The sequence below is a fragment of the Haliotis cracherodii genome, unplaced genomic scaffold (genome assembly GCF_022045235.1).
Source record: "Haliotis cracherodii isolate W230 unplaced genomic scaffold, xgHalCrac1.p SCAF_18, whole genome shotgun sequence".
Taxonomy (NCBI): domain Eukaryota; kingdom Metazoa; phylum Mollusca; class Gastropoda; order Lepetellida; family Haliotidae; genus Haliotis; species Haliotis cracherodii.
The window spans coordinates 13,696,450-13,712,115 of NW_027266273.1; the positions used below are offsets into that span (position 1 = coordinate 13,696,450).

Consider the following 15,666-nt stretch of genomic DNA (forward strand, 5'->3'; position numbering starts at 1 on the left):
AGTCCTATTTTTTGTAGTTTTTGTATTAGCCCGTTATGCCAAACCATGTCGAATGCTTTGGAGAAGTCTAGAAAGATGCCTGTAGTATATTGTTTGTTAAGTTGGCCTGTTTTAATGTCCTGCTCTAGTCGGGCGAGGTTATCTAAGGTTGAGCATCCAGGAGTGAAACCGCTTTGGTCTGGATTTATTATGTTGTTTTGTTCTAAGTAGTGTTGTAACCTGTTTTTGGCCATTGATTCCATTACTTTGCATAAGTTAGAAGTTAGGGAGATTGGTCTGTATGAATTAGCCTGGTCAGCTGGTTTATTGGGTTTGGGGATTGGTATGACCAGGGCTTGTTTCCAAGGTGATGGGACCTGTCCGTTTAGATATATGAGGTTATAGAGTTTCAGAAGAGTTTGGAGTAGTTTGGGTGGTAGTTGTTTAATTATCTGATATGAAGTAAGGTCTAAGCCTGGGGCTGTGCCCTTTTTCCTATTTTGTAGGACGTGGAGTAGCTCTTCCATTGTGAAATGAAGATTAATTTCTAGGTTATTATCTTTTGGCTCTTTGGTAAATTTGGTGAATGAGGGACATAGTGCAGAATATATATATAGCAAGTGGAGGATTAACAGTAGAGGATTAACAGTAACAACATGAGTGGGATAACATAGGTAGGTGTGACAACAAGGGATGACTGTTGGACTGTTGAGATACTGGTGGACAGAAAACACATAGCTAGAAGCCAATGGGGCATGAAGCCAATAAACAGGTGATTATTGTTTGATGAGTTCATAGTAGGCGGATGTGATGAAATAGCCTTGATCTCTGTTGATTGATGGCTTGTGGCGGCGAATGTGGACTGCTTCTGTTAGTTTTCTTTTGGTGAAATCATGGAGGTTGTTGGCGAGGATTTGGACGTTGTCCTAGTTGATGATGTGATTGGGACAGTTGATGATATGGTCCGAGATGGCTGATTTGCTGTCGGATTTGATGGTGGAGGTTTTATGCTCTTTGATTCTACTACAACATCTTAACCAACAACACCCCCGAGTGTACCCCAGAACACGCACTCATCCACTGCACACACTACCTAACACATCGAACCGCATTACAAACCACCCTCAATCTAAACAAGGCTCTCACTCTAGAAGCAATACTAAACCCACAAAATAAACTAGAAAACTTCAAGGCCTTAGGCGTATTCTTAATCAAAACGGAACTAATAAAACGCATCTAAAAACACTATAATCTACCAAATCAAAATTACATAAACAAACAAACATCCACCATACCCAGCTCCCTTAGTTCTCCTCCCCAACCCCATCGGCATCTATTCCAAATCTCAAAATTCCAAAATTCTATATAAGCAACCCCTAAAGCCCCCTCTTGGGTTGCACACACCACTTTCACCCCTTTCGGAAACACATTAAATGGCCTGGCCGGGCCCGTGTGCGAAATACGCATCAGTCGGAAAGCGCACGTTAAATCTCCAAAGTAAGTAAGTAAGTACCCCCGAGTGTTCAGTGTTTACAGTATTAAAGAAGTTGTTATCCATACAAATCTTGAAAATCCTGAGTCAATGAGACAGTTCTGACATAAAGTGACATTCGTGATTTTAATAATGTTACTTCTCTCCAGCGAAAGTATGTTTTAACATGTTCAGACTAAACGAAGTATTTCATCATTGAATACAAAATACAAATACCACAATCTGACAACACCAATACCTGCTAATTTAAGAATAGTTAATGTTGCGTGTTACATAGATGTAATGAGCTGTTACACTCTGTGTCGTTACAATAATGCATCTGTTCCTTACACAGAATATACTGTTTTAGTTTAACACATATCAGATGGATTGATACTTTCAAAAATGTTTTGTTAGTCACTGTGTTATTTCTTTCTAAACTACTCTATTACTGAACAAAAGAGACAAAAGTATTATTTACTGAATTAGATGTATTTTGAGAGGACATGAATATGTACCGTTAATGAATGATGTACCGTTTATTATAGATGTGATGGAAACTATACTCACTCACCTGCCACGTGCCCAAGGTTTAGCAGGATTTTCATTTATGAATCAAACATGGCTGATAAAGATACCTGACCCAAGCATCTGGCATATTCAGTTTTGCAAAGTCTGAATAGTTGAAGCGATTGATAAACGAGCTCTTACCTATATCCAGCTTGCAAGATGGCTTGTAAATAGATGCAACTTTATTTTTGCATAATTTTTTTAAAACTGTATGAAAAGAATACCATATGTGTGTTATCAAATTATCAATTTATCTGAGTGAACTTCACTTTTCTGACCAGACATACTTATTGGTACAGCCCCAATTATGTTTCTAGGTTTGTCAGCACCATACTCATGCTTCTGGTTTCACCGAAGTGTTTAACTCTGAGACCTGCATCACTTCGAGCTTTCCTCCCACATTAAGCCAACACGCAGCGATATAACTGGAAAACTGCTTGAAACTGCGTTAAAACCAACTCACTCACTCACTCACATCGGTACATTTAAAAATTATGTTTCACTAAGTTGTCAAATTGAATTTTCATAGTCCACAATATCTGTCTAATGTTTAGTAGATCTGAAGTATGAATAGTTTGGTTTTCAGTGAAAAGAAAGGACGTACAACAGTAGGCCAGAAGACAAATTTATACTTATGTCAATGTGAACTGAATTTTAACAATATTTTTCTATAGACTCAGATCGTAAACACCAATTAATCCATTGACAAGGTTTTGGTCTTGACATTCTGAAATTTTAAGAAATAATCAATTATTTTCCTGCTACGACTTAACAGAAACAATCAACTCATATCTTGCTTTCAATTTGATGTCATTAATGACACATCATATATATAAATTCTTTACAGAAATTGATATTTACTAATTGGCTTATTTTTATATTTTGTGTCTTTCCATTGACTTGGTATTACCTGGTATTTTGTATTACCTTGGTTTTATTACAGACTGAAGTTTATTCCTTTTCATCTGTTCTTTTATCTGTAACCATATCTGATCGAGATATTTTCATACAATTCAGGATATGTAATTTTTTTTATCATGATATGATTAGATTAGGATGTTTGAGAAGTTGATTTTGTATTAATTCTAATAGTTCTTCAATTTCATGTAATTATTATATACTATTGATATTTTAATTTTTATCTTAATTTATTTTAAATATTCCACAAACATTTAGTTTTGGTCGGTTAAGTAAGTGGTGTTTAATGGAAAGTAATGTTTCATCTGTCATTGTACAAACTGAATAGTTGTCAACCCCTCTGAATATGTATTGACACACGTGTTATGTTAATCATCCTCATTCACATCGTAATGTTTTTTTCATGAAAATCTTAGCAGACAAATTGCCTTATATCAACTGGATTCATGGCAAAACAATAGTGCGAGGTGCAGCAAACACTACAGTAACTTGTTCTAATTAGCACATTACACAGAAGTGTTGCATGTCTTCCGGTTGATTTACGAACAAAAATTGTATCCTTGAATATCATATCACATAATGCCTCGGCGGCATATGTATGTTATCTACTTCAGAAAAAACGTATTTGGAAATGCACTATTCGATTCACTTACAGGTTCTTGACAGCAAAATACGAATTCCTGTGTTTTACGCGCATATTTAGCTTGGAACTCAGCATTAAACATAGAATAGCTTCTGTATTTGACACAGCGGATCGCATTTTACTGGTTGAAATGCCCTTCAGTGGAACGCACTGCCTCGGTGTTTCCCATCACAACTTGCTCTTTCTTTCCGATTAGTTGATATGACTCACTCTGCACACCAAGCCTCGTTTTCGATCCAAGATGGTGAAAGTGTGACATAGGTTAAAGGCTGTTGACTCTTGGTAACGCTTAATGATAGTTAGTAACGCTAGTATCGCTCATGGCTAGTCACTTTGTGTTATACGGTGATTCTTGGTTACAGCGAGTAACAATTAAACACAGCTTAAACCGTTTGGTTTTGGAAAAGATAAAACCATTTCCATTTTCATAGAAAGTCTCCACTAAAAGCAGACTGGATTGTACGATTCCGACTATATCATGAACATGTATTTATGAATCACTATCAAATAGTGATGATACCAGGTGTTCCAGAGGTTTAACCTGCCCCATCTGTGGCACCCGTCACAATCACATGCAAAAGCAAGTCAATTATTTGCCAGAATAATAACCGGGGGAACATTTGGTACAACTAAAAGAATGGAATTAAATTGGATATAAATTTTCTCAATGACGCGTCAAATTTGGAAATGGCCTCAACATGTATACCATAAAACATTTTGGAAGCGTTTCTAAGGTCATGCAAGTTATGATTGATGATAGCATGCCTGATTGCACCTTAAATGGAGACACAAAAGGTTGGATCCTGGAGCTGTTGGAATTGTAGCTTGACATAAAGGGAAATTTAAATATTGGAAAGTTGAAGTCACCCCTCTTGTCAGACAGTATTGTGGAGATGTATTTGTTACTCTGAATCTTTATGCATAGATCTAAATATGAAACGAATGAGCCGGTTTCACTATTAAAACACAATGATGTTTGTAATATTGTTGGAATCGTACAATGGATTGTGCTGCCTTTGTCGCTTTAATTTTCAACACATTAAACGCTATTCTACAATGCCTCCAGAACCGCCTACAATGCCTCCAGAACCGCCTATAATACCCCCAGAACCGCCTATAATGCCTCCAGAACCGCCTAAAATGCCACCAGAACCGCCTACCACAACGACCACGACTACCACGACAACCACGCAGCCTCCATTGGTGTTCAGCGCGAATGCGAAAACATGTGTCACCGAGAGCTTGGGGCAACTGGTCATCCGAATTGGGAGACCATCATCGGATAGGTCAACAATGACTGCAGCAGTGACTTACACCAACAGCGATGCAGTTTCGACCACTGACTTCGCCAACAGTGTCACAACGCTCGCCTTTCAAAACGGAAAGAGAAATGCTTATCTGGAAGTGCCTATAATTGACGATCTGGTAAGAGTGGTAGTATCTGGTCAATTTTGATAGATAAACGATCATAAATCACGTCCGAGCAGAGATTGCGGAAATGATTTGAAACGTTCATGCACAGTATTCGTTCACATATTTGCTCACTTGTTTGATTGTTACAAAGTACCTTGAATATACCTGATCCCAACTGTCGTGTGGCAAAACGAATATATTTCTAAAATGTTTTTTTCTTTACTTAAAAGTAGCAGAATCTCTGTACTTGTAAACAGCAGACGTAATTCAAAATTCAACATCGTTTTTTTTAGTTTCAACGAAATAAGTAAATGGACAATCCTTTCACTGGGTTTTCTGCTTCATCGATCACTTGACTGAATTGTTTACTGGTCGCCGTCGCACGGCAGGAGTACTGCTGCGCAGCGTCAGGCAATAAATATTTACTTTCATGCAAATTACGTGCATGGCGGGTGCTGCCGGTTGGGCCTATGGTAGGTCATCCCTAGCCTTTTCGCTAACATCTGGTGTCATCACTGATTTACAGTTTTTTAACAGCTATTTTTCCCTTAATGCTATATAAAATCTGTTGCAGGGGATAATCTAGACTATTTTCTCTTGCATTGACAATTTAGGTTTAACCCAGAGGTCTTGTGCGACCATATCAGCAGTGTAACTGTTTGTATCCACGTTTCAAGGCAACGTCTTTCACCTATATCTAATATGTTTTTATATTTTTATGTTCTTCCAATGTCTAGATGCTAATCAAAGAGTTAATTATATGGAATGATAAAGTCATATGAAGGTAGACGTTTTGTTAGAGATACTGCAAGTGTGGATGTAACATTAACGCAATAGTACATTTTTTCATAGGCACTGCAATGTTTCAGTTAACTTAGGTGACTAGGTTACACAATGTTTGAGGCAGTGTGCATGTAAGGTATCAATAGACTACAGAGGCCGTAATGTTCCAGTTATGCAACAGGCAATGAAGAGTAACAGTTAAAGCAGGAATCACTGCAATGGTCCAGTTATCTAATATGCACTGCAGAGTAACAGTTAAAGCAGGAATCACTGCATGGTCCAGTTATCTAATATGCACTGCAGAGTAACAGTTAAAGCAGGAATCACTGCAATGGTCCAGTTATCTAATATGCACTGCAGAGAAACAGTTAAAGCAGGAATCACTGCATGGTCCAGTTATCTAATAGGCACTGAAGAGTAACAGTTAAAGCAGGAATCGCGGCAATGGTCCAGTTATCTAATAGGCACTGCAGAGTAACAGTTAAAGCAGGAATCACTGCATGGTACAGTTATCTAATAGGCACTGCAGAGTAACAGTTAAAGCAGGATTCACTGCATGGTCCAGTTATCTAATTTGTACTGCAGAGTAACAGTTAAAGCAGGAATCACTGCATGGTCCAGTTATCTAATATGCACTGCAGAGTAACAGTTAAAGCAGGAATCACTGCAATGGTCCAGTTATCTAATATGCACTGCAGAGAAACAGTTAAAGCAGGAATCACTGCATGGTCCATTTATCTAATTTGTACTGCAGAGTAACAGTTAAAGCAGGAATCACTGCATGGTCCAGTTATCTAATTTGTACTGCAGAGTAACAGTTAAAGCAGGAATCACTGCATGGTCCAGTTATCTAATATGCACTGCAGAGTAACAGTTAAAGCAGGAATCGCGGCAATGGTCCAGTTATCTAATATGCACTGCAGAGTAACAGTTAAAGCAGGAATCACTGCATGGTCCAGTTATCTAATTTGTACTGCAGAGTAACAGTTAATGCAGGAATCACTGCATGGTCCAGTTATCTAATATGCACTGCAGAGTAACAGTTAAAGCAGGAATCACTGCATGGTCCAGTTATCTCATTTGTACTGCAGAGTAACAGTTAAAGCAGGAATCACTGCATGGTCCAGTTATCTAATATGCACTGCAGAGTAACAGTTAAAGCAGGAATCACTGCAATGGTCCAGTTATCTAATATGCACTGCAGAGTAACAGTTTAAACAGGAATCGCGGCAATGGTCCAGTTATTTAATTTGTACTGCAGAGTAACAGTTAAAGCAGGAATCACTGCATGGTCCAGTTATCTAATATGCACTGCAGAGTAACAGTTAAAGCAGGAATCACTGCATGGTCCAGTTATCTAATAGGCACTGAAGAGTAACAGTTAAAGCAGGATTCACTGCATGGTCCAGTTATCTAATATGCACTGCAGAGTAACAGTTAAAGCAGGAATCGCGGCAATGGTCCAGTTATCTAATTTGTACTACAGCGTAACAGTTAAAGCAGGAATCACTGCATGGTCCAGTTATCTCATTTGTACTGCAGAGTAACAGTTAAAGCAGGAATCACTGCATGGTCCAGTTATCTAATATGCACTGCAGAGTAACAGTTAAAGCAGGAATCACTGCATGGTCCATTTATCTAATATGCACTGCAGAGTAACAGTTTAAACAGGAATCGCGGCAATGGTCCAGTTATTTAATTTGTACTGCAGAGTAACAGTTAAAGCAGGAATCACTGCATGGTCCAGTTATCTAATATGCACTGCAGAGTAACAGTTAAAGCAGGACTCACTGCATGGTCCAGTTATCTAATATGCACTGAAGAGTAACAGTTAAAGCAGGAATCACTGCATCGTCCAGTTATCTAATTTGTACTGAAGAGTAACAGTTAAAGCAGGAATCACTGCATGGTCCAGTTATCTAATTTGTACTGCAGAGTAACAGTTAAAGCAGGAATCACTGCATGGTCCAGTTATCTAATATGCACTGCAGAGAAACAGTTAAAGCAGGAATCACTGCATGGTCCAGTTATCTAATAGGCACTGAAGAGTAACAGTTAAAGCAGGAATCGCGGCAATGGTCCAGTTATCTAATTTGTACTGAAGAGTAACAGTTAAAGGGGAAGTGTACACGCAAAAATCACTTTCTTTCTTTTTCTAAACAAAACGCAATTTTAGAATTAGTTAGTATCTGTGTTTGAAAATATACACTCATTTTTTTCACAGTGAAAGTAGGAAGCTCACAATAGTGTGAAAGTGATATGCCGTTATGAAGCCTTCGTTTTACGAGCGAAATAGGCCTGAGTTATCCCCCTTAGATTATGACGTAATTGGTGCCAATTCAACTGGGCCCCTGTCTATTCTCAACGCAAAAGATATCAAGGAACAGTTTGCGGTAAAACAACATGGTCTACGACACACTCCGGCGCAGGGTGACTCAGCATAACACAATTCTGGCTGGCATCTGAGATGCTAGAATCACAAAACTGTACCTACACCACGTGAAGCGGCTCTAACAAAGCATGATGACGTCATAATGTTTATCAATTGGCACCAATGACGTCATATTGCAAGGGGCATAAGCCATGGTGTTTTTGTTATGGAAATAGAACACTTGGTAAATGTGAAAAATATAAATCGTTTTAGTGCAAAAAATATGTTAATTAAATATGATGTTTTTATATTTTTGTCTATGACACTTCTATGTTAACACTTTTAATGTGGAAAAAGTACAAGAAAAAATGGTTCATTTCCGTGTGAACTTGCCCTTTAAAGCAGGAATCACTGCATGGTCCAGTTATCTAATTTGTACTGCAGAGTAACAGTTAAAGCAGGAATCACTGCATGGTCCAGTTATCTAATATGCACTGCAGAGTAACAGTTAAAGCAGGAATCGCGGCAATGGTCCAGTTATCTAATATGCACTGCAGAATAACAGTTAAAGCAGGAATCACTGCATGGTACAGTTATCTAATATGCACTGCAGAGTAACAGTTTAAACAGGAATCACTGTAATGGTCCAGTTATCTAATTTGCACTGCAGAGTAACAGTTAAAGCAGGAATCACTGCATGGTCCAGTTATCTTATATGCACTGCAGAGTAACAGTTAAAGCAGGAATCACTGCAGTGGCCTAGTTATCTAATTTGTACTGCAGAGTAACAGTTAAAGTAGGAATCAGTTATCTAATAGGCACTGCAGAGTGACAGTTAAAGCAGGAATCACAGCAATGGACCAGGTATCTAATATGCACTGCAGAGTAACAGTTAAAGCAGGAATCACTGCAATAGTCCAGTTATCTAATAGACACTGCAGCGTTACAGTTGAAGCAGGCAATGCTGCAATGTTGCTGTTACGAACGAGACGCTGCAGAGTAACAGTTAAAGCAGAAAGTACTGCACTGTTCCTGTTACGTTTTAGGACGGCAATAGTTCAGTGATGTAAGAGACACTGTAAGGGATACAAAACGGAGGATCCTCACCTTTTAATAAATATCCATTAGTATATCTACTATGGCCAATACGACATCGTCGTAAAATGACCTCCTCAAATCTGGACTGACAACCCAAGTAGCTGTAACCGATATTTGGTTTAATTTCACTTAACTTATTCATACCTGCTTGGGTGTCCCACTTCTTTTGTATCAGATCTCGGATGTAACATCGAACCACAGGTTTGTAATCACTGTATGGGATAAGAAGTGGTGTCACAGATGTGTTGAGTGCTGCTTTTGCAGCAGCATCAGCCATTGTGTTACCTTTTATGCCCATATGACTGGGTAACCAACAAAAGACGATGTCGAATTGGCCAGTTAAAAGATCATTGTAAAGTTCTAAAATATCTTAAATGGATCAGTGGATGAGTCGAAGACACATTATTTAGTGCCTGAAGGCAAGAAAGAGAATCAGAAAAGATGATAAATTGTTTACATGCAGACTGTTGTTGAATGTATATCAATGCTGTAAGAATAGCATTGGCCTCAGCAGTGAAAATAGAGCTATTGTCTGGTATTCTGGAGGATATTCATATAGGGGATTAAAAACGGAGTCATAAGCAGGATTTGAGGGATTGGAAGGTAATTTAGTGATATACTGGATAGACAAATTAATATGGCGTTGTTTTAAAGAGTCTTCATCAACCTCGACATAGAGGCTGTCAACTAGGGAAGTCCAAAAAGCACCAAGACAAAGTCTTAATCCTTGATGGTGGATTGAATCCAGGTTTTTCAAATTACTCTTACAAGCTCCAGCCATAGTCCAGCTTAGAGCGAATTAGAGATCTGTATAATTGAAGAAGGGTTATCTGATCCCCTCCCCACTTTGAATGTGAGACGACTTTTAACAAATCTACGGCCTTCAGGCATTTTGTCTTTAGATATTTAATATATGGCAAAAAAGTTAGATGAGGGTCGAAAATTAATCCTAAAAATTACAATCTTAATTGGAGTGCCATCTAAAAAGAGTTCAGGATCTTTATGAGGTTTATATTTCCGACAAAAATGGATACAATTGGTCTTGGTCTGTGAAAACTTAAAGCCATTTTCAAGACACCATTTATGAATTTTATTAAGACACAACTGTAATAGTACGCATATTTTTACCACGACATGAGATATAAAAATCATCCACAAACAATGGCCCATCAATTGAGTCATTTAATAATTTTGACAGACTATTTATTTTTATACTGAACAATGTGACAGATAAAATACTGCCCTGTGGAACTCCCTGATCCTGATTATAATGATCAGACAGGGTTGATCCAACAAACTGTCTGTCCGTTAAAAACTGAGATATAAAATGAGGCAATCGGCCTCTTACACCGAAGTCATGTAAATCTTTTAAAATACCATGTTTCCGTGTTGTATCATAAGCTTTTTCAAGATACCAAGCGTATAGTTGACAAAGTCCCCATACCCCCCGCCCATTTTAACACGTTATGGTCCCAAACCAGGTAACTGACCCAACATTTCTCTTCGCACATGTCAAAAAAGCTGCAATGGAAATTCTAAAAAAACTTTCTAAAACTCCTTAATATCAAATGGCACTAGTTCAGTATGCGCTTTATATATAGACATGCAATGTTTGGCAAGGAAATATTTAATAGTTCATTTGTTATACTCCTTAAGTAAACCAATCCTATATTAAAACTTAAATTCAACTTGTTGTCATGGAAACGTAAACAATAAGAATTTCTAATTTTTTTCCTTGACTCGGAGAAGAGACTGCAGCTGAATATGATTTATTTGAAGGGGTCTGAGAGGGTAAAAGGAGTTTTTTGGCGTCAGAGTAGGTAATGTTATTTGTATGTTTGATTTAAAGTATTTTCAATTCGCGATCGAAAATCGGGCATGATTTGGACGATGACACGACTCGGAAATTTTATGGCCGCTACATTGGCGCCCAACGTGGGGCTGAGCACGTTCATATCAAATTTGAGCAAAATAAGCCTCAGTACCCTACTATGCGGCCCGGGACGTGCCTTCTGTTGACGGGGGAGTATGTAGCAGGGCGTGGAGTCATCCCACAGATGACATCCTTACCATGTCAGCTTGCTGACGGGGTTAACCTCTTTGGTCATGTGGACAAGGCGTCCGACCTCTGATCAGAAGGTCCGTGGTTCGAATCCCATCACGGGACTCGGAAATTTTATGGCCGCTACATTGGCGCCCAGCGTGATCAGAGGTCGGACGCCTTGTCCACATGACCAAAGAGGTTAACCCCGTCAGCAAGCTGACAAGGTAAGGATCTGGTGTTTCTTCCGAAACTACAGGCGTGACTTCTTGAAGCACTGTGACGTCATCGGGAGAAGCTTCCTCTGAAGATGATTCCTCTTCCTGCTCTTGATCTGGAGTAAGTAGATCTGTCGATTCCTCTGCATCATCATCATCCATCGCAGTGACTCTTGTGTCCTCCTCTGCTATAACCTCAGTTGGCCCATCGACTGCTTCAGCACTCGAAACTGACGGTTGGAATGAAGTGATGGGGACTATCACAGATTCTTCGTCACTATCTTCAGGATCAGGTTCTTTTCCTTGTAATCTCCGTGATGATCTTGTCTTAGAGAGTGGTGCTGATGGTAAAACCCTACGTAGCTTTGGCACTGTCTTAGATACTGGTGCTGATGGTAAAGATCTACGTGGCTTTGGCACTGGAATATCCTGTTGATGTAGAGATCCTACAGGAAGCAAGAGATTCCTATGAAGGGTCTTTCTTCGTCCTTCACCATTCTCTTTCCCTACTTGGTATACGGGCACAGATGCATTTGGCTGGTTGATGACAACATAGACATCGTTTTCCCATTTATCAGCGATTTTATGGCGACCTTCAAAGGCTACAATCTTCACTAGTACTCTGTCGCCTATTTCCAAAACAGCAGCTCTGGCTCGTTGATCATAATTCTCCTTCTGCTTGTTCTGTGATAGCAAACGTAGCAAACGTAGAGTACAACGCGGCAAAGCAGCAATTTCAGGCACAGCGCGGGCACGCAACGCAACGCATAAGCAAAAAATTATTCAGTGTCACGAAGAACTCAAAGAAACAACACCAGAGACCATATATCAACCAATCCTTGAAAAATAGCCCAAAATACAAATGGCCGATGAACTATGACCTGTATACTACAAAGGAAGTATTGTTAGTATAATGCAGTGTTGGTGCAGTGATATGTGAAATCTATCAAATATGCTTTATCAAATAACACTAATTTGAGTTCTAAATATAGTACCTACCAACGTGATAAAGAATTTATTCCTATTTAATTCATACTTTGAGAATGTATTCAAAGTCCACTCAGTCACACATCAAGCAATCACCAATCTATGTCCCTTGATTACCTAAGCTTAAGAAAAACAAGTGCCATCCCTAGGTTAACTAAGGCAAATTCACAAAACTACATATACTATAGTAGTACCGGTACTAGTTCAAATTACTAATGGCACGGTAGTAACATACATGCATGTGTGCCTGTTATAAATAAAAACCACAAAAAAAAAATAGAACTAAAAAAATGTTTCTTTTAAGTTCTAAGCAAAAAAACAACTTTGACAAGCCAGCAGATATATGTGTAAATACAATTAAGTATCACAATACAAGTAAGGTATACCACATATCAACACAAGGAATAAACAGCATGAAGCCTTTATGGCTATACTTCACTCAAACATTGCTATATACAAATGATGAGGCATATCAATCTCTTTATCATGAAGAAACAGAAACTTTTTCAATGCACAAAAAGTTCAAACTTGTTTGATCTAGATCAGTGTCAGATACATAGAAAGCCACAAATCACTGATATAATGTCATCATAGTCACACGACTATATAGTCCTTATCAAAGTTCTCACCCGGCATGAGGCACAAGTCTAACTCAAGACTGGAATCGGATATGGAACATTAGATCCATCTCTCGGAAGCAAACAGTTGAATGCTGTCCAAAATAGGCTACTGGCGTTGCACAGATGTCCTCACTGGGGGCTCCATTGTTGCAGCCATGATATAGTGGTGTTAGGGGGTTATTACATAAACCACAGGCTACGGGTTGTGAGGTACAATCGGTTTATTCCAGCGTAGTGGAAGAAGGCACTCTGTAATAATAATAAAAATAAACAATATACGTGATTTAAAATCACACGTGGTCAACCTATCATCATTATGAACTAAGTACATAAATGCGCATATATATCATCATATACAGGTATTACACAGTAATACATTACACAAATGACTTTATATGATTACATGTTTACATGTGATGAACAAAGTATCTGTTGACATGAAGACTATAAAATATAACATGGCCTAATAATGAAACAGACCATAGAGTCTGTACACAGAAACCTACCCTGTGGGTGACACGGGAGTGAGACCACGCACCAAGTAGCCCGACAGCAAACTCGTATAGTAAACCTATATAAGGGATAATACATTGATCAAGGGCTACCATTATACTTATTGAAACATATATACATAACAGTGACCACCACAATGAAATTTTATCAACAATACAGGATTCATGATATATCAATATTACACCATACAGTAAACAGTTACAAAACAATAATTTCTAGCCAGCATATTGACCAGATTAAACATAGAAAACAAACCATACGCACATTCATACAGGTTAAATGGTAGATTGTGTATATACTTACACTAGGTTGATCATGAACATATTTATACCTATTTTATATATGATTTATATTAGACTTTAATTTACAATTTATATAACAACTAAAATGTATACTAACTAACCTTTGAGTTGTGCAAAAAATCAAGCAGGTGTACAATCCTCATTCAGTGATAGTGTGACTGGTTAGTAACATGGCGGATGACATGTATATTTGAAAACAGGACCAATCAAGTGAGAAGCATGGCCTTGGCTACTGTTAAAACGCCAAAGACAATGACATGAAAATAGACCAACCCAAATACCCTTATAACCAAAATGTGACCAGCCCTGTGACACAGAATTGTGCAGTAAACATAAAAGCAAGAGACAGACGGACTGACAACTAATTTCAACTTGTATATATATAAACCAATCGTCGTCTGCCGGATACCTAAAACGTGAAATAAGATTAAAATGATTAATTATACATTTATGTACACGACATAACTAAGCTAAATAAATCCCTGTTACAATAATTGGAAGATGAAGAGTTTAGGCTAAAGTTTCACCCAACTTATTTGCGATGTCTACTTTGTCAGTTAGTAGACCATGATCATCTTTAAGATGATGAATGCCAGAATTTGAACCCTTCCCTTAGAATCTCTGTACCCTTCCACACCTTTGTCATTGTCGTACAGTAATTAATCTTTGATACAAAGTTTCTCCAAGACTGTCGCCGATTTTGTTTAAACGTACGTCGAGCCTTGGCACCATTTGGCTATGGATGACATCCCGCCTCACCAAAATGAAAGCTCCACCAGTGGCTTCGTCACCTGGAGGTGAAAACGAATGATACGAATTGTACTGACAAAAATCAAATTTATCTGTATTTTTCAGGTATGTTTCTTGTAAGCTATTTTAAAATGCTGTGATAATAACTGTAGATCATCAAAATTGTTCCTAAGTCCTATGCAATTCCATTGTATTAAGTTAGTAGCTCCACTCATGTAGGTTCAATGGGGACTGGGAGGGAAGGAGTGACCTCCATGTCGAATGGTTCAAATGAATTATGAACCGCTACAGGGCACGCACCAGGAGAAGGCTCCTCCAAGTGTTGGAGTGCTCTTGCCTTTCTCCTCATTTGCTTTTTGGTTTGTTTTTTATTGACAGATGGGCTTCGCCCTGAACTGATTCGGATTCCTGTATGAGTTCTGGTTCAGTGGGTTGACAATGTGAAGGTTGCAGGTTTTCTGTTTGAGATGAAGACGTCATTGTTGTTGTCTTGTTTGGAGATAATGTAGGTGCTTCATCAATGATGATCTGGTCATTGGTGATCCACGAGATATCAGTCTGACAGTGAGTGGATGGCATGGTGATTTTTTTCCTTGACTCGGAGAAGAGACTGCAGCTGAATATGATTTATTTGAAGGGGTCTGAGAGGGTAAAAGGAGTTTTTTGGCGTCAGAGTAGGTAATGTTATTTGTATGTTTGATTTAAAGTATTTTCAATTCGCGATCGAAAATCGGGCATGATTTGGACAATGACAAGTACTCACCGCTGCAGTTAGCACATTTGATCTCATTTGAACATTCTGTGCCCTCATGGGGACCACTGCATCGGGAGCACCTCGACTTGGTCGTGCAAGATTTGGCCCCGTGACCAAAGTGTTGACACTTGAAACACCGGAGTGGATTTGGAACATGAACCTCCATTCCGATGTTACAGTATCCAGCTTTTATTGGTGATGGAACAGTAGACGTTGAAAATGTGAAAAGATAGGT

The 15,666-nt window shown here is 38.6% G+C and overlaps 1 protein-coding gene across 2 annotated transcripts in view; it reads left to right on the top strand.

The window, feature by feature from the left end:
• LOC139465790 (uncharacterized) overlaps positions 1–15,666 on the top strand; it is a 55,195-nt gene that overhangs the window by 28,484 nt on the left and 11,045 nt on the right. For both annotated transcript variants that reach the window (XM_071247707.1, XM_071247706.1), the window contains exon 5: positions 4,648–5,006. In XM_071247707.1, the coding sequence (XP_071103808.1) occupies positions 4,648–5,006 (359 nt within the window). The remainder of the gene's footprint in view (positions 1–4,647; positions 5,007–15,666) is intronic.